General features: G+C 47.1%; 1 protein-coding gene and 1 long non-coding RNA gene across 2 annotated transcripts; one reads left to right on the forward strand and one right to left on the reverse strand.

Annotated features, from left to right (window-relative positions):
- Positions 1-7: 7 nt before the first annotated feature.
- On the forward strand, positions 8-2967 carry LOC309850718. The gene is made up of 2 exons (XR_014304416.1): positions 8-741; positions 1662-2967. It is a non-coding gene; the product is annotated as an uncharacterized lncRNA (long non-coding RNA).
- CWC25 (CWC25 spliceosome associated protein homolog) lies at positions 792-24839 on the reverse strand. Its single transcript, XM_082704960.1, has 10 exons — positions 24437-24839; positions 21162-21334; positions 15007-15243; positions 11633-11702; positions 10887-11014; positions 10145-10208; positions 9325-9521; positions 8820-8918; positions 2979-3140; positions 792-2269 (listed from the first exon to the last, which is right to left on the reverse strand). Exons 1-10 carry the CDS (start codon positions 24452-24454, stop codon positions 2155-2157), a joined length of 1263 nt encoding a protein of 420 aa, XP_082561086.1. The 5' UTR covers positions 24455-24839; the 3' UTR covers positions 792-2154.
- Positions 24840-25785: the final 946 nt, after the last annotated feature.

Raw genomic sequence — 25785 nt, forward strand, 5'->3', positions numbered from 1 at the left:
CAGGCGCTCTCCTCCCCGCCCAGGTGGTAGCGCCCGTCCCGGGGAGGTAGCGGCCGCCCTTCCCGCCCCTCCTCCCCGGGCCTGACAGGAACCGGGCTGGCTTGGGGACAACTCAGAGTCCCGCACCGGAACGGAAGGGGGAGGTGGGCTGGGGGTAGGGCTCGCCGTCCACCGCGGGAGGGTCCCTCTGTCCGCCCCCTCCCAAAGCCAGGGTTTGGCTCTTTCCCTCAACCTGACGTGCCAAGATGGCGGCGGCGCCCAGGCTCCGAAGGGAAGGAGGGGCGGGAATGCGAGGAGGGTGGGACGTACCATCCCATCCCGGGGGAGAGAGGAGGAACCCAGCAAGGGGAAAAGGAAGTCCTGCCGGGAAAACCAAGGAACGCCCCCTCGCTCCACCCAAGTGTGGATCTTCCCACTCCCCTGGGCCCGGCGCGCGCTCCACCCGCGGGTCACGCCCCTTTCCCCCGGGGCCAATGAGAGCCGCGGGCCCGGAGCCCTGGGTTTTATGAATGGGCCCTGCACCCACCCAGCTGCCGATTGGCCTCCTCCCTTCAAAGGGTCGAGTTAAGAGACCTGCGGCACGTTAAGACACCTATCCTGCAGCAGAAAATTGTAATCGTCTTATTCTCTGGCACACTTCAAGACATCTGTGAGTGAATTGCCCACGCTTTGTTATGTAATTCCTCTTGGAAGAAGGATCTCCAAAGATTCGGATTTCCAAAGATTCGACACAAATTACGGGTCAGTATTGTTCTGTATGGGAATTCATAAATTCAGTACTCAGCACGTGGTTGTTCTTTAAACAGTTACAAAAATAAATGTAGCCTTTATTACCAAGTAATAAAATAAAAGACATAATTAGCATAGAGAAGGAGGATGAGGTGGTTAAATGAATAACAAGTGTGTGTTACTTTCTCTCTGGGGAGAGACTGGGTTTTAAGTATTACAGTGCCTGGCATCTAAGTGCACAGAAATATAAACCCAAATTCGTTTTAAACAGAATTAGGGATTAGCAGAACAAGGAACTAGCCCCGCTAATATGTGGGTCAAGAGGGCCTGAGGAGTTCATGGGTCAAATGAGGGCTTCTGGTAAAAGAATAGAAAAGGGAAAGGAGTAAAAGCAAGAGACTGGTTCCATGAGTTTTGGGGGTTTTTAATACCTGACTAAAAAATAGTAGCAAACTCCTGGAAATCTAGAATTGTAATAAGATTACTACATGATTAAAAGGAAGCCATGAAATAAAACAGCTTCCACTTTATTTTAAGAGCCAGGGTGGGAGCACACTGGTAATTTGGTCCTAACTCCTAAAATCATTTGACTTCACAGCTGCACTGCCCACATGGGAGCCTGTAAGCAGTGTAACAGGATAGATCCCCTGGATCCTATCTACAAACCCAGGCTCCTCCTAAACTAGCTGAATTCAGAGGGGGAAAAAAGCTGACCTGCATTACTGTATTACTCGGTAACAAGATACAATATGGTTCCATTATGTAGTAAAGTCACTTACCAAACAAGATGTTCTCACAAAGCTAACTTTTTTAAAAAGCATGTAAAAATTATACATTTGTACACATACACACTACACTTTTTACAGTTCAAAAGACAGTCCAAATAGTTCAACAGCTCATTTAGTGCTTTTTTGGATGGTGTCCCCTTCCAGATTCTTTGTCTCTCCTTGGATCTGCCCTAAGCTGACAGCATTCTGTCACATGATCTACTAAATCAAGAAAGATGTTCATTTACCCCACTAAGCACAGTCTATCTGCGTGACTCCGGAGAGAGGTTTCTGCAAGGTCCAGTCTACACTGAGGCACACAGTTCTCACAGCAGGGAAGAAAGTGGCATAAGAAGTATCATGACCACAGGAAACAGCCTTCCAGAGCAGGGTGAGTGCTCACACCTAGAGTGTCTAGTGCCCACCAATTAAAACCTACAAGGCACTCAGCAAAAGTTACTGAGTGTCCCATAAAGTGCGTTGCACTGGTTCTCAAAGGAAGTAAGCTGTTTCAGGAATCACCGGAAGAGAGTCACTTTGAACAGTGGTGCTTTGACAACTGTGCAAGAAGTCACTTGAACTCTTATAAAGAGAATTTTTAAGGGATCAGCAGCCTCCCTGGAAAATTCAGGAAAGCCAGCAAGAGAGGGGATAGCTTTCATCTTTTCATAAAGTTCTTCTCCAGAGCCATTGAGGTTCTCTGTAGAGAGTAGATGTTCCGTTTCACCCTATCCTCCAGGGAGGAGGAAGATGCACTCTCCAGCTTCATGCGGCTAGGAAGACAGGAGAATATCTGTGAGTAACATATTTGTCAAGTGGTCACCTATCTGGCAGACTTAGAAGAAAGAGGTTGCCAAACATAAAGCAGATGTAGAAACTTAAGCTCTTTTAAACTCATATAGGTAACTTTGGAGTGGACTCCAATTGGAATTAATTTTTTTAAACCAACGTCCAACAGGGGAAAGTTACCTGTTTTGAAAAACCAGGTAAAGCCTCATTGGAAAAAAGCCTCCTGAGCCATGAATTCTTACTTAAATAGAAAGCAAGGAGATTCAATGAAAATACCAATCCACTTCTCCTTCCTTCAAATCAGAAATACCCCAGTGTCTAGCTAGATGCTGGGAGTAGTAACAAAGGTGGCCTGGAGGCTGATCTCCCCATTCTCACTGCACGGACACCGAAACACCAGGAACACAATGAATGAGTCCGCTGCCCAGTTGCCTCCTTGGGACCACAGCCATGAAAGCCATCAGGCAGCAAGAAGATGCACTCACTGGGGGGGCCTGGGTGGCTCAGTGGGTTAAAGCCTCTGCCTTCAGCTTGGGTCATGATCCCAGGGTCCTGGGATCAAGCTCTGCATTGGGCTCTCTGCTCAGCAGGGAGCCTGCTTCCTCCTCTCTCTCTGCCTGCCTCTCTGCCTGTCTGTGATCTGTCTGCCCAATAAATAAATGAAATCTTAGAAAAAAAAAAAGATGCACTCACTGGATAAACTTCCCATCCCGGGAGCCCAGCTTCTCCAGCCTCTGCTCCCGTTCATCATCCTTGGCGTGCCTCTTGAGGATGGTCAGCCTCTCTTCCTCCCGCCACTTAGCATTTTCCATCATCTCTTGACGTTTTCGCTCTAGTTCCTCTGATGAGAGCTTTCTGTTGAACACAAAAACCATCCTATCAGGTCTACTTCTCTCCCAGCAAAAACACCCATACACTACAGGGACAACAAGTTAGGTAGGACCCCAGGCTCTCCACCGCCCTGCTCTCTCTATGGAAATGCTCAACCCGGGGCCACCCTGAGCATGGGTCTCCTTCTTTCCTAATACCTTGGGCAGGTGGTTTCATCCAAATTTCAAAGACTTTCATACTCTCTCTTAGTAATCTCTGGAGTGGTATTTCTAAACATAAAATACAAAATATTCCGATTGTTTGCTCAACAACTTACTGAAAAGAACATAAAACTAAGTTAGCCATGTGACTGCTGACATCTACCATCTACCTACTGGAAATGCTTAGAAATCCATGGACATAGCCCAGAAGTACACCACTTTAGGAATAAGTTAGAATGCAGATGCCAGAAGAATTCAGGTCAATTCAACTTAATCTCAGAGAGTAGATAAGTCTTCTTTCCTGACACTCATGGCAAATGAAGTCAGAGGAAAAAGAGGAGGTGGTGAACTAGCTCAATCACTATTTAACAAGGTCAGAAATTCAAATCCATTGCTTCTCAAATGGATGTGATAAGCCCATTTAAAAGATCCCCTTTTAAGAGGAAAAATATTTGGTGGCGTCTCATTAGGGAGGGGAGCTCAATTTTGACACAGAACCTTAAGACACTAAAACTTAACATTTAGTTGTCTATAGTGAAATGACAATGCTTCATTTAAAAAACCCATTAAATAAAATATATAAAACCACAAAGAGAATGGGAGAGGAGAGGACATTGGATAAGAGATGTCTAAAAATTGTTGGAGAGGCGCCTGGGTGGCTCAGTGGGTTAAAACCTCTGCCTTCAGCTCAGGTCATAATCTCAGGGTCCTGGGATGGAGCCCCGCACCGGGCTCTCTGCTCAGCAAGGAGCCTGCTTCCCCACCCCCCCCACCCCCGCCTGCCTCTCTGCCTACTTGTGATCTCTGTTTGTGAAATAAATTTAAAACTCTTTAAAAAAAAAAAAAATTGTTGGAAGAGGGAAGCAGATGAAGGGGTAGCAACTACTTTTCACAGATTAGAGAAAACTTAGTCTCTTTAAGTGCCCAATACTAATCAGAAGCAAAATCCAGGAAAGGTTCAGAGACTGCAGGCACCAAGTAGCAGATGGCGGTAAAGTTGAAAACAAAGGGACTGATTTCAAGTCTATATGAAGAGCAATCAAGACACCTGGGTCCTCATTCCTAACTTGGGGAAGCCAGTGATTGCTCTCCCAAACAATGACAGGAGACCCTCCAGAAAGGAGACCCTTCTGGTAGTTTCTAAAGAACTAAGCCAAACAGGAAATTAGAAGTTGCAGGCACATCGGGCACAGCAAAGGAAGCTGGCAGGGCCACCAGGGGTAAAAAGAATGTCTCCCAAAACGCCAGAAGCCAGAGTTAGAGCCATTGTCAGGGAGCCAGAGGGTTTTTTCTTTCTATAGAAAAAAAAATTTCTTTTAAAAATTTTATTTATTGGGGCGCCTGGGTGGCTCAGTGGGTTAAGCCGCTGCCTTCGGCTCAGGTCATGATCTCAGGGTCCTGGGATCGAGTCCCGCATCGGGCTCTCTGCTCAGCAGGGAGCCTGCTTCCTCCTCTCTCTCTCTCTCTCTGCCTACTTGTGATCTCTCTCTGTCAAATAAATAAATAAAATCTTTAAAAAAAAAAAATTTTATTTATTTATTTATTTGACAGTGAGAGAGAGAGAGATCACAAGTAAGCAGAGAGGCAGGCAGAAAGAGAGAGGAGGAAGCAGGCTCCCCGCTGAGCAGAGAGCTCAATGCGGGCTCCATCCCAGAACTCTGGGATCATGACATGAGCCAAAGACAGATGCTTTAACTCACTGAGCCACCCCAGAGCCCCCCCCAAATTTTTTTAGGATGTATTTATTTATTTGAGAGAGAGAAAGAATGCAAACAGGGATAAGGGAAGAAAGAATCTCCCACAGATCCCTCACTGAGTGTGGAGCCCAACATGAGGCTTGATCCCACAACCCCATGAGCATATTCAAGAGTCAGACATTCAACCGAGTCACCCAGGCACCCCCATCTATAGAAATTTAATGGTTCTTGGCCTGAGTGGCTCAGTCAATTAAGCATCTACCTTTAGCTCAGGTCATGATCCCAGGGTCCTGGGATGGAGCCCTGTGTCAGACTCCCCGCTCAGCAGGGCATCTGCTTCTCCTCTGCCTGCTGCTCCCCCTGCGTACGCTCTCTCTCTTTGTCAAGTAAATCAATAAGATATTTAAAAAAAGAAAAAAGGAGAAGAAATTTATTGGTTCCTGACAAGAAAACCAAAGATACTGATATGCGTATCCCCAGCTAAAAACCAGTTCAAGGGGCGCCTGGGTGGCTCAGTGGATTAAGCCTCTGCCTTCAGCCCAGGTCATGATCTCAGGGTCCTGGGATCGAGCCCCGCATCGGGCTCTCTGCTCGGCAGGGAGCCTGCTTCTGCCTCTCTCTCTCTCTCTCTGCCTGCTTGGGATCTCTCTCTCTCTCTCCCTGTGTCAAATAAATAAATAAAATCTTTAAAAATAAATAAATAAATAAATAAATAACCAGTTCAAACCCAAACTACCACCAGTAGGTAAGTGCTGCCCACACACAATACAGTCATCTCAGCTTTAATTCCTTACTCTTACATATGAATAGACAGTGAAGTATCACCAAACATTTTTCAGAAGAGTCTCTCACAGGAAAGAGACCAAAGGAAAAGTAAACGGACTAAGATAAAGCACAAAACTTATTAAAAGTTTACAATTAAAAATGTCACTCAGATAATGAACGATATTACAATGATAAAATGAGAAGGGTTTTTATTTATTTATTTTTAAAGCTTTTATTTATTTACTTGACAGGGAAAGTACAAGCAGGGGGGGTGGCAGAGGGAGAGGGAGAAGCAGACACCCCGCTGAGCAGGCAGCCCAATGTGCGACTTGATCCCAGAACCCTGGAATCCCAACCTAACCCAAAGGCAGTCCCTTAGCCAACTGAGCCACCCAGGTGCCCGAGGAAAGTTTTTAAAATGGAACAATCAAACATAAAAGAGCTCCATTAGGGAAGGAGCACCTGAGTGGCTCTGTCCATTGAGTGCCTGCCTTACTCTTGGTTTCAAGTGAGCCTGCGGGCTCTGGCTAAACAGGGAATCTGCTGGAGGTTCTCTCCCTCTAACCCCCACCCCCAAAATAAATAAATTTCTCTAAAATAAGTAAATAAAGTCTTTTAAAAATTATAAAAGTGCTGTGTTGCCTGTAAAAAATTTTGTAATTTCAAAAGCAATGGAAAATATTAAATGGGAATCCCACAAGACCCCAAAAAAATTTTACAAGAAAAAAAGTCTTGGGCGCCTGGGTGGCTCAGTGGTTAAGCCGCTGCCTTGGGCTCGGGTCATGATCTCAGGGTCCTGGGATCGAGTCCCGAATCGGCTCTCTACTCAGCAGGGAGCCTGCTTCCTCCTCTCTCTCTGCCTGCCTCTCTGCCTACTTGTGATCTCTCTCTGTCAAATAAATAAATAAAATCTTTAAAAAAAGAAAAAAGAAAAAAAGTCTTATCCTGTAAAAATTGCTTTTTTTTAATAAAAAAAGATCTTATTTAATTATTTTATTTTATTTTATTTGACAGAGAGAGAAGATCACAAGTAGGCAGAGAGGCAGGCAGATGTGGGGGCGGGGAGCAGGCTCCCTGCTGAGCAGAGAGCCCAAGGCAGGTCTTGATCTCAGGACCTTGAGCCAAAGGCAGAGGCTTAAACCACTGAGCCACCCAGGTGCCCCTTTATTTAATCATTTTGAGAGAAAGAGAGCTCAGAAGCAGGGAGCAGGGCAGAGGGCAAAAGTGAGAACCTCAAGGACTCCCCACTGAGGATGAAGCCCTATCTGGGGCTCAATCCCAGGACTGTGAGACCATGACCTGAGCTGAAATCAAGAGTTGGACAATTAACCAACTGAGCCACCCCACCAAATTTTGGTGCCCCCAAAACTGCTTTAAATCAAGCACCTTAGCACAAAAGAGAAGCTTCATCTTTTCAGCTGTTTAGAGTCGTTTTAGACCACCAATTAAAAGAAAACATACACACAAAAGAAAACACACGCATTTAAAAATTCTGACAAAATTCCCCATTACAGCCATAATTTTTCTCTTTTTATCTTAATTCACCATCATCTTAATTACATAAAGCAACCTCAACCACCTGGAACACCAAACCAAAATGGACAATGAGATCACAAAATCTATGGACTAAAGTTTCTGTGCTTTTACTGCTGGGAGAGAGAGGTCTTGAGGGTTCTAACCCATTTAAATCACAAAATTCAATACAAATTCTAAGGGGGATAAAAAAGGCTGATAAAGTATGACCAACTAAAGTGATGACAGATGGCAAAAGGGACAGAACGACAAAGCAGGATCTGAAAAAGCATAGTCACACGCTGACCAAGAGCCTTAAAACACAGAAACAAATACACACGTTCATGAGCATTGACTGGAGGAGCAGAATGACCTCCAGCCCAGCTGAAAAACTGTCACCAAAGAAAGATGAAATTCTACAAAACATACTCTGGAGAGGCAAGGAAATATATAACATATTTTATAAAGTTGTCAGTCAAGATGAAAACATTTAAGAAAGTTTCTGTTTCTTAGAAACTTCAGGAATCAGGGGCGCCTGGGTGGCTCAGTCGTTAAGCGTCGACCTTTAGCTCAGGTCATGATCCCAAGGTCCTGGGATGGAGCCCCGCATGGGGCTCCCTGCTCAGCGGGAAGCCTGTTTCTCCCTCTCTCATGCTATTCCTTCTCCCCCTGCTTGTGTTCCCTCTCTCGCTGTGTCTCTCTGTCAAATAAATAAATAAATTTTAAAAAAAGAAAAAGAAAAAGAAACTTCAGGAATCAGGCAATCAAGAGTTAAAAGGGACTTGTAGGGTCTGCCTCTTTTTTAACATAGTGAATACAAGAGGTGGTGCAGACTCTCAGCTGTCCTCAACATTGACTGCCTGTTGAAGTCACCGGGGAGCCTTAAAAATACTGATGTCTGCCCCCACCACCACAGATCATGATGTCATAGGGCTGGGCTGTAGCCAGGTAATGGAACTTTTTTTAAGCTGCCCAGATAATTCTACTGTGCAGCCAACTTGTTTGGGCAGTAAAAGGAAGTTCACAAAAGTTGCCCGGCTCCTCTTGACTTCTATAAAGAGAGAGACCCCTACAGACAGTCTTTCGTGGGAAGAGCCAACTCCCCTCAGGTCCCAGGGCCGCAGGCCCCTGTTCTGTCTGACCCACTCCACACCCGGCTCCAACACAGAGTCCATCTTAGGGTGTCTGCCCTCAAGGACAGCACCCTGCTTCCCCCTCAGCTGATGCCTCAGGAAAGGAACACTCTCTAGGGAAAAGCTTCTCTGTGGAAATCTCTTGTGAGAATCAACATGTTTACAGATGTTCAGAGACAGTCACTTAATCAATTGTTCATCAAGGTATAACTATTACTTTGTCCTTTCAATGTGCCTTGCGGGGAAGGGAAGTGGGAGGTCAAGACTGTTATGACAAGAAGAATAAAAGTAGATTATCCACCTGCCCTGGTTATCCACCTGCCCTGATTATCCACCTGCCACTCCTAGACTCGGGCCCAGAGAGTCTGCAGTTCCCGTCTGGGCCTCCTGACTCACCTGGTGTATCCAGGGGCGTGCCGCCTTTGGTAGACCTCCTTTTTAGGCGATGGGCTCTTAGTTCGGCCTCTCTCTCTTCTATTGACCTTAGAGTTGTGCCTGTGACAGACGCACAGAAGGCAGACAGGAGAAAAGCCTTTTCAACACAGGGGCTTTTATCATGTCCCTCAAATAATGGGAGAAAAGCTAACGGTCTTAGAATTATAATCCAAACTGAAGAGAACAGAGGGCAGAAGTAGAAGAAAAGCAAACACATAAAGATACATAAGATTTGATATTAGACTTACTGCAAAGATTCTACATAGATAAATCTGTAGTTCTAAGGACCTGAGATTTACACTGAGGCGGCTGGTGGAAGGAGGGCGGGGGTGGACAGATACACAATATAAAGGAGATAAAGCAAAGACATTTGGAAAAATTAATGAGCAGACATCAGTAAAAGAAAATACCTGCTGTTACCAGCCCCACATTTATAGGCCATTTCCCAGCGAATTCCCACACTCACGCTTTGCTTGGCCTCGGGGACCGTGACCTTCTGCCTGGGGATCGAGAACTCCTGTCCCGGGTGCTCTTCTTGTTAGCATGTCTGGGAGGTGAGTGGGAGGAGCTTCTGGACCTGGAATAATTCTTCAACCCGTGCGTTCCCTTTTGCTTGGCCATCAGAGAACTCTGCGCTCCCTGGCTATGGTAGGAGTCCCTGATCTGTAGCATCAAGGAAAGGAAGAGAAGGTATTCATAGAAGCTCCAGAGAAAATGCAGTGAAACAAGGAAATCAATGAGCACTGTGGTTCTGTAAGAAGCCAAGCGGGTGTACTGCGCCCACCATACAGTTACCCAGAGAAGCACTCGAACTTAGCAAAGTTCTCTGCAGAATCCCCTCAGAGCATGGGTCCCAGCAACCACCTGCACGGCCTGACTCTTCACCAGAGCCCGGGCAGCCGCAAGAGACAGCACGGAGATCGGGACCTAAGGTTAAACCTACTAAGGGGAAGAGGAATCTAGAGGGACATCCACCTGTCAAAAGCCATCAACCTAGAAGCCTAAAATGCCTGCGTTACATGGAAATTATCGGCAGAGGGAGAGGCCAAATGCCTAAGGCCCCACTGGTGGTATAGGGTCTCTGCTCAGAGGACCCTGAGCCCCAGCCAGAGGCTCGGAGATAAGGAATGGGCCAGCTCCCCGGCAGCCCCCACCCTGGCGGCCCAAACTCCTGCCTTCCCTCGTGATGTCGGGCGGGCTGCGGGAGATGCTCTCTGTCCAAACAGGCTCTCAAGCGAACACATTCTACAGCCCGTTGTCACCCTCTGAGATGCTCACAGCCTTACCTGTAAGCCATATCCCGGGGCTCTGGACAGCACAGGGGAAGAATCTGCCACCTTCTTTTGAGATCTAAACGATTGAAACACATAAATTGTGTGTGTCACCTATACAGAAAACGCCTCAAGGCCCAGTTTCAATCTCACGCTGAAGTGTGCTTCCTGCTCTGGCCATGACCTTTCCCACCGGCGCAGTCACTCGGCAGCGTGGCTGTCTATCTGCACTGTCTGCTGGAGGACGCGTCAGCACAGTCATGTTTTTCCTGTGAAAACCCGTGGGCCTGGCTTTTCAGCCCCAAAGCCTGAACACGTTCTCCTCTCGCCTCATGCTGCTATTCCGGGGACTAAGAGTGAGTCAGCAGTGACAGTGCTCACTGCTCCCACAGAGAAGACACACAGAATGGGCCCAGATGGGCCCATTAATGCATTTTTTTAAAAAAAGGAAAGAAGAGAAGGCTACATAAAATCCACTTCCGTCTGGGAAAAGTCACCAGCCCAAATGAAAGTCACATCTAGGAGGGCTATGCTGAGACCTACAAGGTCACGGTCAGCTCCATGAGGGGCCTCACCCAGACCTCCAATGCGCGTGGGTGCTGGGTGATGAGTTCTGTGGGCCAGGGGGCCCACATGCGAGTGCTCACCCCTGAAACCCCAGTGCCTGGCAGCTCCCCACACAAAGCACAGTCCGTGACTATCCGGAGAATGAATGAGTCAGTGAGTCACAGCGGAGGGCCTGCCTCCACGTGCTCACCTCCCCCGGCTGCGCTCCTCCTCGCTACTGCAACCATCACTACTGGAGCTTCTGTGCTTATGTTTCTTGTGCTTCTTCTTCTTCTCCTTCTTTTTCTTCTTCTCCTTTTTTTCCAGACTCATCTGCAACTAGAAAACGGGCAAAACATAGACAGGCAAGATCAGGGAGGGCCCTGAGGGGCCTGGTTCACACCCACACTACCTGACTCTGTACCTCTGGCTTTATGGCGGTCCGGGATGCTAGCAGAGCTTCCTGTCAACAGGAGGAGGGCAAGAGCTAACCCAGCAGTGCACGAGCACCCCCTGGACCCTGGGGCGGAATCTCGGGGGCAGGGCCAGGGAGCTCTTCGTAAACCATCCCCAGAGCCCAGGCCTCAAAATTTCCAATTGGTCAGAAGAACTCCAACTCCACTGAAAGCCATCAGGGACTGCAAGATCAATTTTTACATTTTCCTTACCAAATAACCCAAAACACAATCACACGGTCTGTCCGTGAATGATAAATGGGCCCTAGGGGGTTGACATCACGTGATCTCTTGAACACACCTAATATCCAGGATTCCCACAGCATGTCCCATACACCTCATTTCTAAAAAAAATTGACCTCACATGCTGCTTTTCCAACCAAGTAACATAAAGGAGGGAATCGTTCTGCCTTCCCGCTCATGAAGTGAGAGTGAAATGTGAGAAGTTCTCAGGTTAAGTACCTACAGGATCCTATTAGTGCTTATTTGATGCACTACTTACCAATTCTTTGATTTTCTTCATTTTCACAGGATTATTCAACACCTCTCTTTTTTTCTCCTCCTCCTTCTTCCTAAAAAAAAAAGGAAATGATAAAAAATCACGACTCTCTCTTTTGGCAAGGGGATTAAGTCATTTACTCTAATCTCCACCAAGTCTACACAGCAATCTTTTTTTCCAAATGCACATAGAAAGGCTCTGGGTGGAAAGCTGCATGGTGGTGTGGAAGCCTTCGGGCTTATTCCTCAAACCTACAGAAGGGACTGAATGCTGGGGGGCAAGGCCACGCTACGTCCCTGTGGTAGAGAAGAGCGTGTGTGGGCTGTTCCTTGGTAGGCTTTATGCTCAGGGCTTCCCAGCTGGTTGAGTAAATAGGGGCATCCTGTGTATCAACTGGTCGCAGCATTTCAATGCCACCTATACTACTTAGCACGACAACCAGCTGGGAAACAAAGAGAATGGATTCCTCTTTCAAGAAGTCTTACTCTAGGGGCGCCTGGGTGGCTCAGTTGGTTGGTTGAGTGTCCGACTCTTGATCTCAGCTCAGGTTGTGATCTCAGCGTCGTGAGAGAGTACCTTGAGTCCGGCTCCACACTCAGTGGGGAACCTGCTTGAGATTCTCTCTCTCTCCCTCTTCCTCTGCCCCTTTCCCACCTCTCTAAAATAAATAAAATCAGTCTTTAAAAAAGAAAAAAAAGGGGCGCCTGGGTGGCTCAGTGGGTTAAAGCGTCTGCCTTCGGCTCTGGTCTCAGTCCTAGGGTCCTGGGATCAAGCCGTGCATCGGGCTCTCTTCTCACTGGGAAGCCTGCTTCCCTTCCTCTCTCTCTGCCTGCCTCTCTGCCTACCTGTGATCTCTGTCAAATTAAAATAAATAAATAAACAAACAAACAAACAAAAATTCGGGCCCCTGGGTGGCTCAGTAGGTTACATGTCTGCCTTTGGCTCAGGTCATGATCCCAGGGAAACCTGCTTCTCCCTCTGCCTGTCACTCCCCCTGCCTGTGCACACTCTCTCTCTCTTTCTGTCAAATAAATAAATAAAATCCTTAACAAAAGAAAGTTCTTACTCTCATTTATTGGTCATGAGGGTAAACTGGTCGGCGTCCATGGAAGATAATTTGGCAACACTTATCACAGCCTGTGTGCTCTTTAATCCTATAAATTCTTAAGAATTTGTGGGGCACTTGGGTGTCTCAGTGGGTTAAAGCCTCTGCCTTCAGCTCAGGTCATGATCCCAGGGTCCTGGGATAGAGCCCTGCATCAGGCTCTCTGCTCAGCAGGGAGCCTGCTTCCCCTTCTCTCTCTGCCTGCCTCTCTGCCTACTTGTGATCTTTGTCAATTAAATAAATAAAATCTTAAAAAAAAAAAAAAAAAGAATTTGTTACTGTAAGGATATAATCCAGGAAGGTCTCTACAAAGCTGTCCACATTATAACAATAAAAATTTGGAAACAAGTTAGGGCCCAATAAGAGAATATTAATCAATAAATTATGGTATATCCACACAATGCAGACATAAAAATAGTACTATAAAAGCACAGTTAATGACATAGAAAGATGTCTCCTATATTTAACTTGGTGAAAAAAAGGAGTTTATAAAATAATATGCATAATATCTATACATCAATGTTCAGAACAAACATTATTCACAACAGCCAAAAGGGGGGGAAAAACCCAAACGTCCACTGACAGATGAAGAGACAAACGGAATCTGTATGACAGAGTATTATTCGGCCTTAAGGAGGGAGGAGGGCGCCTGGGTGGCTCAGTCGGCTGAGTGACTGACTATAGACTTTGGCTCGGGTTGTGGGTTTGGGCTCTTTGTTGGGCTCCCCGCTCAGCAGGGAGTCTGCTTGAGGTTCCCTCTCTCCCTCTGGCCCTGGCCCTGCTCTCCTGCACTCTCTAAAATACATAAAGTCTCAAAAAAAAAAAAAAAGGAGGGGTGGAAGAAATTCTGACACATGCTATATGGCGGATGAACCTGTGAAGACCTTATGCTGAGTGAATAAGCCAGTCCCACAAAAAGATAATCACTGTGCGATTCCTAGAGGAGTCAAGCTCACAGACACAGGAAGTGGTATGGTGTTCCCAGGGGCTGGGGGAGGGGAAACACGGACTTCTTGTTTCATGGGTAAAGAGTTTTCGGTTTTGCAAGGTGAAAAACTCCTGAAAATGGGTGGTGCTGATGGCTGCCCAACAGGATGAATGTACTTATTGCCACTGGGCTGTACACTTACAGGTGGTTAAGACTATAAATTTTACAGGGTGCCTGGGTGGCTCAGTTGATTAAGTGACTGCCTTCGGTTCAGGTCATAATCCTGGAGTCCCGGGTTGGAGTCCCAGGTCAGAGTCCCGCATCGGGCTCCCCACTCAGCAGGGTCTGCTTCTCCCTCTGACCCTCCCCATCTCATGCTCTCGCTCTCATTCTCTCTCTTTCAGATAAATAAACAAAATCATAAAAAAAAAAAAGACTGTATATTTTATGTTAGGCTTTATGAACCATGATTTAACTAATTAAGAAGCTAACAAAATGGGATGCCTGGGTGGCTCAGTTGGTTAAGCAGCTGCCTTCGGCTCAGGTCATGATCCCAGCGTCCTGGGATCGAGTCCCACATCGGGCTCCTTGCTCTGCAGGGAGCCTGCTTCTCCCTCTGACTCTGCCTGCCACTCTGTCTGCCTGTGCTCACTCTCTCTCCCTCTCTCTCCCTGACAAATAAATAAATAAAATCTTAAAAAAAAAAAAAAGAAGCTAACAAAATGGGAGAAAAAAATATGCACATACATACACAGTATCATTACATACATCTATGTGGTATTTTTACCATGTCAATAACTTTTAAATTTTTTCAAAATTAGAACTATAAGTGACAAATGTTTTTCGATGTTCAACCTTATACATCTGAAATAAAATGCTGCAAATTAAACCAAAAAAATTAAGAGGCACAGCATGAGTTGGCTCCCAAAACGCATCTCTACTTCGATGTTACATATTAAGAGTTTTAAGAAAGATTCTAAGGTTTCTTCTTAAAGCGTTGTGCTGTACCAAAAAAAGGGGTTGGGGAGTTAGAAGGCCTGCTCACTCACCTATCCCGCTCTGTACATAGCCCCAAATTCCCAAGAAGCTGCCAGCCTTTCTCACCATGCTTCTAACTCCTATTTTTGTTCAAAGGCCAATCTGGTCTGGTCTGGTCCACTTGCCATCTCTTATCATGTGGCCTACATAAGAAGCCCTTGAAGGATCCTCCTTCCCAACATCACGGGAACCACCAATGGAGACAAAGCCTTTTACAGGGCAGAAAAAGCCAAGAGGAAACCAACTGCGAAGTCAAGCAACACTGGGGGGAAAAAAAGCAAACCCTTCCTAGCCCGTCATCAGTACCTGATGATGAAGAGTGGGTCTTCCCGGATTTTGCTGGCCATGTCAAGAAGGGAATTGGCACCAGAAGGGGCAAAAATGGAGCCTGGGAGCAGTCCTGTCTCCGAAGAACAGCCTGCCTCCTTCTCCTCCATCTTCTCAAAAACATACTTGTCGATGGGGCGCCCCAGCAAGTACTCATCGCGGTTCACCATCCCGCCAGGACCCTGATACATCCAGTCCAGTTTTTCCTCTTTTTTCCTGGTTCAAGACAAAAAAACACAATCAAAGGAAATGTCAACTCTTACAGACCTACACATACCACTGAGCATGAGGGACAGAGGACTCCAGCTGGTCGGAGCCGGACCCGCTCTCCAGGTGCCTCGCAGGGCTACATCCTGTGCTCCATGTGGAGCTCACCATTCAGTGAATAGATTGTTTCCACACGCTTGATGCCATTTATGGCATCAACCTGGGGCGTGGACATTTGCTCAGGGCTTCTCAAGCCTCCTTTACGTAGACTATAGGTTATGCTTTTATTCTGAAGCAAATTGGAAACGATACACAGATTCTGGATCACCTCATTACCTAGAATGATATCAGTGACCGCATACGCATTTGTGTGGGGTGTGTTTGGCTGCGGGTTGTCACATGGGCACAAGCAGTAATTCTTCACTTGGGAAGATAATGAGAAAAGACCAGAGGTGACTGAATAAGTTAACTATGCTTTCAAGCCAAAAGAGGGGGGGCCAACTTATGTCCAATGTTTGCCAAACAAATATTGCCCTGGGGTTCTGAGAGAAAAAAGTGGTCGGAAAATCGAAGGAACCTCACACAACAGACAGTAAAGGCTGACCAACTGCGGCTGACTGACTGACAAGTGCCTGTGTGGAAGGGCTGAAAGCACACTCACGCTGCAAGAGGCAAAGTAGTTTCATCAAAACAGTATTATCTGTAACATTAAATTCAATGTTCTTTGAATATGGCTTCTTAACATTTGTTTAATTATTTTCACTTAGGATGCTACAACAACTGTAAGCATAAAGAATGTTTTCCTAAGCTATGTCTTTGGACTTTTTTTTTCTTTTAAAGATTTATTTATTTGACAGAGATCACAAGTAGGCAGAGAAGCAGGCAGAGAGAGGAAGGGAAGCAGGCTCCCAGCTTAGCAGAGAGCCCGACGCAGGGCTCAATCCCAGGACCCTGGGATCATGACCTGAGCCAAAGGCAGAGGCTTTAACCCTCTGAGCTACCCAGACACCTGGACATTTTTTAAGATTTTATTTATTTGGGAGAGAAAGGCAGAGTGCACATGGGGCAGGGGGTAGGATAGGGGAGGAACAGAGATAGGAGAAGCAGACTCCCCACTGAGCAGGGAGAGCTACATGGGCCTTGTTCCCAGGACTCGAAGATCATGACCTGACCTGAAAGACAGACACTAATTGACAGAGCCACTCAGGTACCCTGGTTTAAAATATTCTTAATAAAAATGTCCGGGCGCCTGGGTGGCTCAGTGGGTTAAGCCGCTGCCTTTGGCTCAGGTCATGATCTCAGGGTCCTGGGATCGAGTCCCGCATCGGGCTCTCTGCTTGGCAGGGAGCCTGCTTCCCTCTCTCTCTCTCTGCCTGCCTCTCCATCTACTTGTGATTTCTCTCTGTCAAATAAATAAATAAAATCTTAAAAAAAATAAATAAATAAAATAAAAATAAAAAATAAATAAAAAATAAAATAAATAAATAAAATAAAAATGTCCAGGGGTGGCTCAGTGGCTCCATCGGTTAAGTGTCTGACACTTGATTTTGGCTCAGGTCATGATCTCAGGGTTGTGGGATCAAGCCCTACATCAGGCTCTGCACTCAGCCGAGAGTCTGCTGGAGACTGTCTCTCTCCCTCCTTCCCTCCCCACACTCTCGCTCTCTAAAATAAATAAATAAATAAAATCTTCAAAAAAATAATATTTTAAACCAATAACTGGGGGGCATAACCCTTTAGTTTTAGTTCGTTGGGTTTTTTTTTTTTTTTCCTATTAAAACGATCGGTTTGAGAAACACTATAGAATTAAGAACTGAGGGGCACCTGGGTGGCTCAGTGGGTTAAGCCTCTGCCTTCGGCTCGGGTCATGATCTCAGGGTCCTGGGATCGAGCCCTGCATCGGACTCTCTGCTCAGCGGGAAGCCTGCTTCCTCCTCTCTCTCAGCCTGCCTCTCTGCCTGCTTGTGATCTCTCTCTGTGACAAATAAATAAATAAAATCTTTTTCTTTAAGTTTTTTTTTTTAGATTATTTATTTATTTATTTATTTATTTAACAGAGAGATCACAAGCAGGCAGAGAGGCAGGCAGAGAGAGGGGGAAACAGGCTCCCTGTTGAGCAGAGAGCCCGATGTGGGGTTCAATCCCAGGACCCTGAGATCATGACCCGAGCCGAAGGCCGAGGCTTAACCCACTGAGCCACCCAGGCGCCCCTAAATAAAATCTTTAAAAAAACATTTATTTATTTGACAGAGAGGGAGAGAGAGAGAGAGATCACAAGTAGGCAGAGAGGCAGGCGGGGTGAGGGGGAAGCAGGGCCCCCACTGAGCAGAGAGCTTGACACAGGCTTCAATCCCAGGCCCCCAGGATCATGACCTGAACCAAAGGCAGAGGTTCTAACCCACTGAGCCACCCAGGCGCCCTTAATTTTTATTTTTACAGATTTTATTTATTTGACAGAGAGAGAGAGCACAGCAGGAGGAGTAGCAGAAGGAGAGGGAGAAGCAGGCTCACAGAGCAGGGAGCCTGATGCAGAACTTGATCCCAGGATCCCGGGATCATGATCTGAGCTAAAGGCAGACACTCAATGACTAAGCCACTTGGGCACCCCAACTCTGAGTTTTTAGATGAAAAGATACTTGGGGGGAAAGCCACGTAAAATCAAAATGATCTTGGGGTGTCTGGGTGGCACAGTCGGTTGAGCAAACGACTCTTGGTTTTGGCTCAGATCATGATCTCCAGGTCCTGGAATCAAGCCCCACATTGGGCTCCATGCTCAGCGTGGAGTCTGCTGGAGATATTCTTTCTCTCTCTCTCTCTCTCCCCCAGCCCCTGCCCCTACCACTCATGCTGTCTCTCTCTCTCTCAAATAAATAAGTCAAATCTTAGGGGGGAAAAAAAGCAAGATGATCTATAGAATTTTTATTGTTGCTATCATTAAAGATATAGACCCGGTTCTCAATGGAGGCTGCCCATTAGGATCACCAAGAGCTCTTAAAAGATGCAGATGCCCTTGCCTTATGTACCCCCTGCTATTCTTAGGGAACCACTCTCATCTTTAATCTTCCAAGAACATTCTAAAGTGCAAAGGTTGAGAAACACTGGTATAGACCGCAGTCTAGAACATGTAATTTTCTAGCATTTCAGTAAATACTAAAGCAACACTCTATTGCGAAGAGGAATTTGGACATCCAGGATAATACGTGTACTGAGGTTTCTATTTGTTCTGAGTGATGCGTTATAAACATAGAAAAGATTATCTAACCCATGAAAATGAATCATTACATAGTAAAAGGATTCTACTGGCATTTTATAGGATAAAGTAAAAGCATCCCACTGTGCAAAGACCTATACAAGCATGAGACAGACAGGCAGATGATTAAAGACATCTGCAAGTAAACCCAAAAAGGACATCCGTGCTGACCTTTGTGTTTTATGTTGGAGGGTATGTGAGGGGGCCAAAAAAAAAATAATCGAAAGAATATAAAATCAACTTCTGGTGCCTGGGTGGCTCAGTCATTAAGCGTCTGCCTTCAGCTCAGGTCATGATCCCAGCATCCTGGGATCGAGCCCCACACTGGGCTCCCTGCCCAGCAGGAAGCCTGCTTGTCCCTCTCCCACTCCCTCTCTTGCTGTGTCTCTCTCTGTCAAATAAATAAGAAAAATATTTTATAAAATAAAATAAACTTCCTCCTATTCACAACAGATAAGCAGGCCTGAGGGTCAGCAAAGGATAAATGTTTCACTCCCAGCTCTGAAGCTGTTTGTCTACAGTCCCACCTCATTAACTAGAATCTGAGAAGCCCACATTTCTGATACATCAGGCATGCTGTGTAAAATCAGACAAGATGTGTAATACTTTGCTGAATAAGAGTTTCAAGGGGCGCCCGGCAGGCTGTCAGAAGAGCATGTGACTCTTGATCTTGGGACTGTGAGTTCGAGCCCCACCATTAGCATACAAATTACTTTTTTTTTTTTTCTGATTTTATTTATTTATTTGACAGAGAGAGAGAGAGAGAAAGATCACAAGTAGGCAGAGACAGGCAGAGGCGGGGGGAAGCAGGCTCCCAGCTGAGCAGAGAGCCCAATGCGGGGCTCGATCCCAGGACCCAGGGATTATAACCTGAGCCGAAGGCAGAGGCTTAACCCACTGAACCACCCAGGCAACCCTGAAAATATGTGAAATTTATTGACATTAAATTATAATGTAGGCACCTGGCTAGAGAATGCAATTCCTGATCTCAGAGTTAATGAGTTTGAGCCCCATGTTGGGGACAGAGTTTACTTTAAAATAAAAAACAACACATTTTTAAAAATGTAAAATATGTAATTTACATAAAACATATAATGTATGTCTATACATTTAATGTAGTCTATGGTACTAGAAAACAAAATTTCATTCCCTTATCTCACTTGATGTATTAATGTCATAAATTTATTTTATTCTATTTAAAAATCCTAAAACTGGGGCGCCCACATCGGGGTCTCTGCTCTGCAGGCAGCCTGCTTCCTCCTCTCTCTCTCTGCCTGACTCTCTGCCTACTTGTGATCTCTGTCTGTCCAATAAATAAATTAAATATTTTATAAAATAAAAATCCTAAAACTATTTTTTTTGTTATTTTTAAAAAAAGATTTTATTTATTTATTTGACAGACAGAGATCTCAAGTAGATGGGAGAGGCAGGCAGAGAGACAGAGGAGGAAGCAGGCTCCCCACTGAGCAGAAAGCCCAATGCAGGGCTTGATCCCAGGACCCTGGGATCATGACCCAAGCCAAAGGCAGAGGCTTAATCCACTGAGCCACCCAGGTGCTCCAATCCTAAAACTATTTTAAAACATTCCAAGTTTCACGCTTGAGTCAGAGTGGCCTTCTCCCCAGTCCAATGTCCTGAAAGAATGTGACTGTCACCATGCCTAAGTTCCATAATGCCACTTCCATGTGTAAGTTGTACATACACACACCACCCTGAATGCCACCGATCCTCCTGTCATAAGTATTAAGGAAAAGCCCTAGATGCCCACTGGGGACAGTATGCCACACACCACCCAGGAGACTTACCCACAAGGACATGAACAAAGAGAAGGACAGTATCGATTACTTTGATTTTAGTCTATGTGTTGTTTTCATTAAATTTAAGAATGTACTGTATGGGGCACCTGGGCGACCCAGTCAGTTAAGTGTCTGCCTTCGGCTCAGGTCATGATCCCAGGGTCGTGGGATGAAGTCCCATGTCAGGCTCCCTGTTGAGCAGGGAGCTTCCTTCTCCCTCTCCCCCAACTTGTGTGCTCTCTCTCTCTGTAAAATAAATTAATAAAATCCTTTTTTAAAATGCACTATATATACATTTTATACTTTTCATCTTTCTCAGAATACATCTGCTGCCACCTTATTGTAGGAGATGGATAGGATGACGGTCCCCTGCTGTCCCTAGCCTATATTCTACATGAGGAAACTGAAGTAGGGTGAAATGGAGTGGGACGGTCCACCGTCATACAACTTTTACTGATAGGCATGATGCACCAGCTTCCACGAGGCCTCACTGAGTCCATGAACAAACAGAAGCAGGACTGAGGCCCAGTCACACTCGGAGAGGTAGGATGGAAGCAATCGTCCTCAGGCCTGCTTATGAACCACCAGGCATGCGCCAGGCCTACACTAAGCCCTTTCCACGCTCTCTCGTCTGTTTCCCCCACAAACCTTGGGAATCAGGTACCCTCGCTCCGCTGGCTCCTCTGAGATAACTGAGCCCCCAAACTTGCTCCCAGGGGACACAGTTAGGCTAGTACATGCAAAGCCAGCCTGAGGTCGGACTGACTGAGCCCAGGTCGGGCTGACTCCAAAACCCAAACTCCCAGCCAGCAGCTCTAAGCAAGCGGGTGCAGGCCAGCCTCAGCCCCACCACCCCGCTGCAGCCTCAGCCTCTCACTCACTTGACAGCCCCGACGTCCTCAGCATAGCGCTGCATCTCCTCCCGGGCCCGCTCCTCCCGCAGCTCCCGCTGCAGCTCCTCGATCTTCTTCCGCTCAGCCTCATGCTTCTGCTCGGCCTTCCACACCTTCTCCACATTGCGAAGGGTCTGTGGGTGCCAGCTCTTCTTCAGATTCTGTGGTGGACGAAGGGGGGAGAACACAAGACAGGCGGTGGGTGGGTGAAGGGGGTATGCCCCCCCCATTCCCTACTCATGCCCAAGCAGACATCTAAGGGCAAGATGTCCTGCACAATGGCGAGGTTGACACCCAATAATCTCTCACACATCTGGGGGGTTTGTTCAAGTATATAAAGCTTCAAGATAGGGGCTCCTGGGTGGCTCAGTCGTTAAGAGTCTGCCTACAGCTCAGGTCATAATCCCAGGGGCCTGCGATCGAGCCCCACACTGGGCTCCCTGCTCGGCGGGGGGCCCACGTCTCCTTCTCCCACTCCCCCTGCTTGTGTTCCCTCTCTCCCTTGTCTCTCTAAGTCAAATAAATAAATAAAATCTTTAAAAAATTACAAAGCTTCAGGATAGAACAGGCCTGGATTCCCTTTGAACACTTTCAGCTTGAAATGCTTATGGATCAGACTTCAACTGGCCATGCCTGAAATAAGGGGCAGTGGTGACAGTACAGGGGGAATGGGCAGAGAGGTGGGAAGGTAAACTCTGAAAGGCAACAGAACTCTAGTGCGTTTGGCAGGAGATGTTCATTTTTATGAACACATCTTCTGTTCCTTGAGTCCGGTTAGCCGGCCTTCACCTTATGTGTTTTACCTCCCCATCAAGTACCTCTTTCAACCTTCCTTCCCAGGAATCTCCCCTCAGTTCCAATTTCCCCTTCACAGGGCACCCTGAAGCACCTCAAGAATGCTTCTCCTCTCCCCTCTCCCCATAAGCCACTGTTCTGGTTCAGCTGCCAACCAGGGAAGATTTCCTGGAAGAAGTGACATCTCATGACAATTACGATTTAGCCCAGTGATGTAGGAAGCAGGGAGGAGCAGGAGTAGATTTCCAGAGGGAACGGCACACACAACTACAGGCCCAGCGATGAGAAAGAACATAGCACAAGTGATTCTGTGGGGCTAAAGAAGGCATGCAAGCTGGTGAGGAGGGGGGTCGAAGATGAAGCCAACTAAGCCATCTAAGAAAGGAACAGACTAAGCCTTATAAAGCATGTTAAGGGAGTGGGCTTTATCCTGTGGACAGTAAAAAACACTAAACAGTCACATGCAGGTGACAGGCATAACTAGCTATCGTGTTTAGAATGCACTGGAGGGGGCGCCTGGATGGCCCAGTCAATTAAGTGTCTGCCTTTGGCTCAGGTCATGATCCCAGGGTCCTGGAATCGAGTCCTGCATCAGGCTGCTTGCTCAGCAGAGTGCATGCTTCTCCCTCTTCCTCTTCCACTCCCCCTGCTTGTGCTCTCTCTCTCTCTGACAAACAAATAAATAAAACCTTTAAGGGGAAAAAAAAAACCAAACAAACAGAATGCACTGGAGAGGGCAGAGACTGAGGACCAGGAGATCAGTTAAGAGGCCTAAATGAGAAAACGTACACAAAGTTCCTGGCATATAGAAGGTATTCAGGCAATGAGAGCTGTCCTTTCTTTCTTTTCCACCTTGTCCTTCTTTTCTCTTTATCAGGTTGCTCAGTCCACTACCCCTACCCCGTCTCTGGCCTTGTCTTACTGGTCTCCCTCTCCCTCCTTCAACACAGGTAATTCTGCCCCCCAGGAAACATTTGGCAGTGTTTAGAGAGATTTTTGGTTGTCCCAACTGAAGGAGAAAGGTGCTAGTGGCATCCGGTGGCTAGTGGCCAAGGATGCTGCTGAACATCCTACAATGCACAGGACCCCCCACCTACCCACCCACCACCCAAAAGCAGAACAAAGAGTTATCCCACCCAAAGTGTCAACAGCACCAAGGCTGAGAAACCCTGAACTAGAGCTTTCCTGTCCCTAACTGCCATTACCTGAAGAATACACTAAATTGGGGCCCCTGGGTGTCTCAATCAATTAAGCGTCTGCCTTCAGCTCAGGTCATGATCTCAGGGTCCTGGGATAGAGTTTTCGAAATCCCTCCTTTGGGGGGGGATCCTGCTTCTCCCTTTCCCTTTGCCCCACCTCCACTCGTGCTCACTCAATCTCTTTTTCTCTCTCTCATAAATAAATAAACAAAAAGAATACACTAAACTGTATGAATCCTGGAGTCTTGGAAAACATTCTAACCAACAACACCTGACAAATTCCAATACAGATCCTGGACAGGTGGCAAAATTTGTTTGCTGATTCAGTCAGCAACACTTTAAAGGGGTTAGCATTTTTCTGATCTTGCACCATGCTCTTGTAGCTCCTTTGCCCTATCTGGAGCTCAGCACCCTACAGATGAACTACTATTCAGTTCTAGAGAAATTCCCACGTAACTTATATTAAGTGCTATAATTCAGAATACAGGGCGCCTGGGTGGCTCAGTGGGTTAAAGCCTCTGCCTTCAGCTCAGGTCATGATCCCAGGGTCCTGGGATCGAGCCCCTCGTCGGGCTCTCTGCTCCTCAGAGAGCCTGGTTCCTCCCTCTCTCTGCCTGCCTCTCTGCCTACTTGTGATCTCTGTCTGTCAAATAAATAAAATCTTAAAAAAAAAAAAACTTCTATAATTCAGAATACAGCTCTGTCACTACAGGTCAGAATATAGCACTGAAGGAGGAGTGGAAGTCAGAGACATGGATGTGAAAAAATAACTTCAGGTTTAAAATAGGTATGACTCAAAAATAAAATAAAATAGATATGGCTCAGGGGCAAAGACAATGGGGTACGACCACGCCTACTACAGCCCAAAACATGACTAAACTCCCAGCTGAGGAAGAGAGAAGTGTCCCAAGACAAAATATACAAAACAAAGCCCGCGTGACTTGGTATCTGCCTCCTTTCATAGGCATGGTTCCACCACCACCACCTCCTCCCGGGCCTTCCCAGAATTTCCAGCCGGGAAGGGCCCCAGCAACAAACACACAAACACCAGTCGCCACCGTTGGCGACACACGTCGCACACCTTCCCAGGTCTCTGCCTGGTCCCTCCGTGACCCCAGAGATCGGGCCCCTCTCCGAGGCTACAGCTCCCTTCGTACGAAAGCACGGCCGTGTAGCAATGGTCACCCACTTCCACACCCTCCAATTTCCGTCCCCAATCCGGGTCGGTCCCTTTTTCCGTCTTCCCCCGCCCAGGTCTCCCTCACTTACCAGATCTCCGCCCCCCATGACAGCGGAGAAGTTTCGTCTCTACGCGGACCTGCAGGGATCAGGAGGGATCGAGAGGAAACGCAGAGAAACAGCTCAGCTGCGACCTGGCTGCCACTTTTACTGCCCGATCCAGAGCCCACTTCCGGGAGGGCGTCCTATTACTGCGTCGGCGTCGCAGGACGATGACGTTCAGCACTTTGTCGCGCAGTGCGGTGTTAGCGTCACGGCTAGTCTCACAGCGTGGGGCCCAGATCTCGCGGCGCCTGCGGTCCGGTTTGGGGCACCTCTGTTGGCACCTCACCGGGTTTCCGGAACGCTGTGTTGAAACCGGGCTGCCCGGGCCACTTCGAGTCGACTGGGGCTCCGCCCCGCCAGCCTGTTGCCATGGCAGCGCGCCACGACGTTCACCCCGCACCCCCTAGGCGCCACTGCCAATTTGCCTAGTTCGCCTCCACCCAGCCCTTCCCGCCCACACCCGCCTGTAAGAAACGCTTTTCAAACCCACACTCCTGTGCCAGCTCCACTCAGCGTCCGCTCTTACTCCCAGCCTAGCTTATCGAGGGAAGTAGAAAGCGTCCCGCAGAAATTCCATCGGCGTCCCTGCACCAAACCTTTATTATTTTTTTATTGGCTGAGGCCCACCCACATTAGACTTTTTCTATCCAAAAGGCGGGGCTCAAACTCACGACCCTGAGATCAAGAGCCTGCTCTCCGCACTGAATCAGCCAGGCGCTCCTTCCTGCACCAAACCTTTAGAATCTTCCAGCCTCTCCTTTTCCTTTCCCTTCACTTATGCGGGAAGAGGCGTCCTTCTTAAGTCCTGACGCTTCATCAGCTCTGGATCCGACCCCTTACATCTGGGATTACAGATACCTTCCTCTATCCCGTGGCGCCTTCCGGACTGGCCCTTTGTCATCAGCATTTTTTTTCTTTTTTAATGATTTCATTTATTTTTTAGAGAGAGAGAGAGTGAGCTCGAGGAGGCAGAGGGACAAGCAGACCCTGAGATGCCCAGCAAGGGGCTGGATCTCAGGACTCTGAGATCATGACCTGAGCTGAAACCAAGTCGGCTGCCCAGTCATCTGGGCTACCCAGGAGTCCCTGTTTTCAGCATTTTATTTTTTTTTAAAGATTATATTTATTTGAGAGAGAGAGAAAGTGTGAGAGGGGAGAAGTTCGAGGGAGAAGCAGACTCCCTGTCGAGCAGGGAGCCGGGTGTAGGACTGGATCCCAGGACTCCAGGATTATGACCCAAGCCAAAGACAGTAGCTTAACCAACCATCCACTCAGGCACCCCTGTTTTCAGCATTTTAGATGCACTCAACTGACCGTCTAAAAAAAAAGAATTT

This window comes from Mustela nivalis (genome assembly GCF_964662115.1).
Source record: "Mustela nivalis genome assembly, chromosome: 17".
NCBI classification, from domain to species: domain Eukaryota; kingdom Metazoa; phylum Chordata; class Mammalia; order Carnivora; family Mustelidae; genus Mustela; species Mustela nivalis.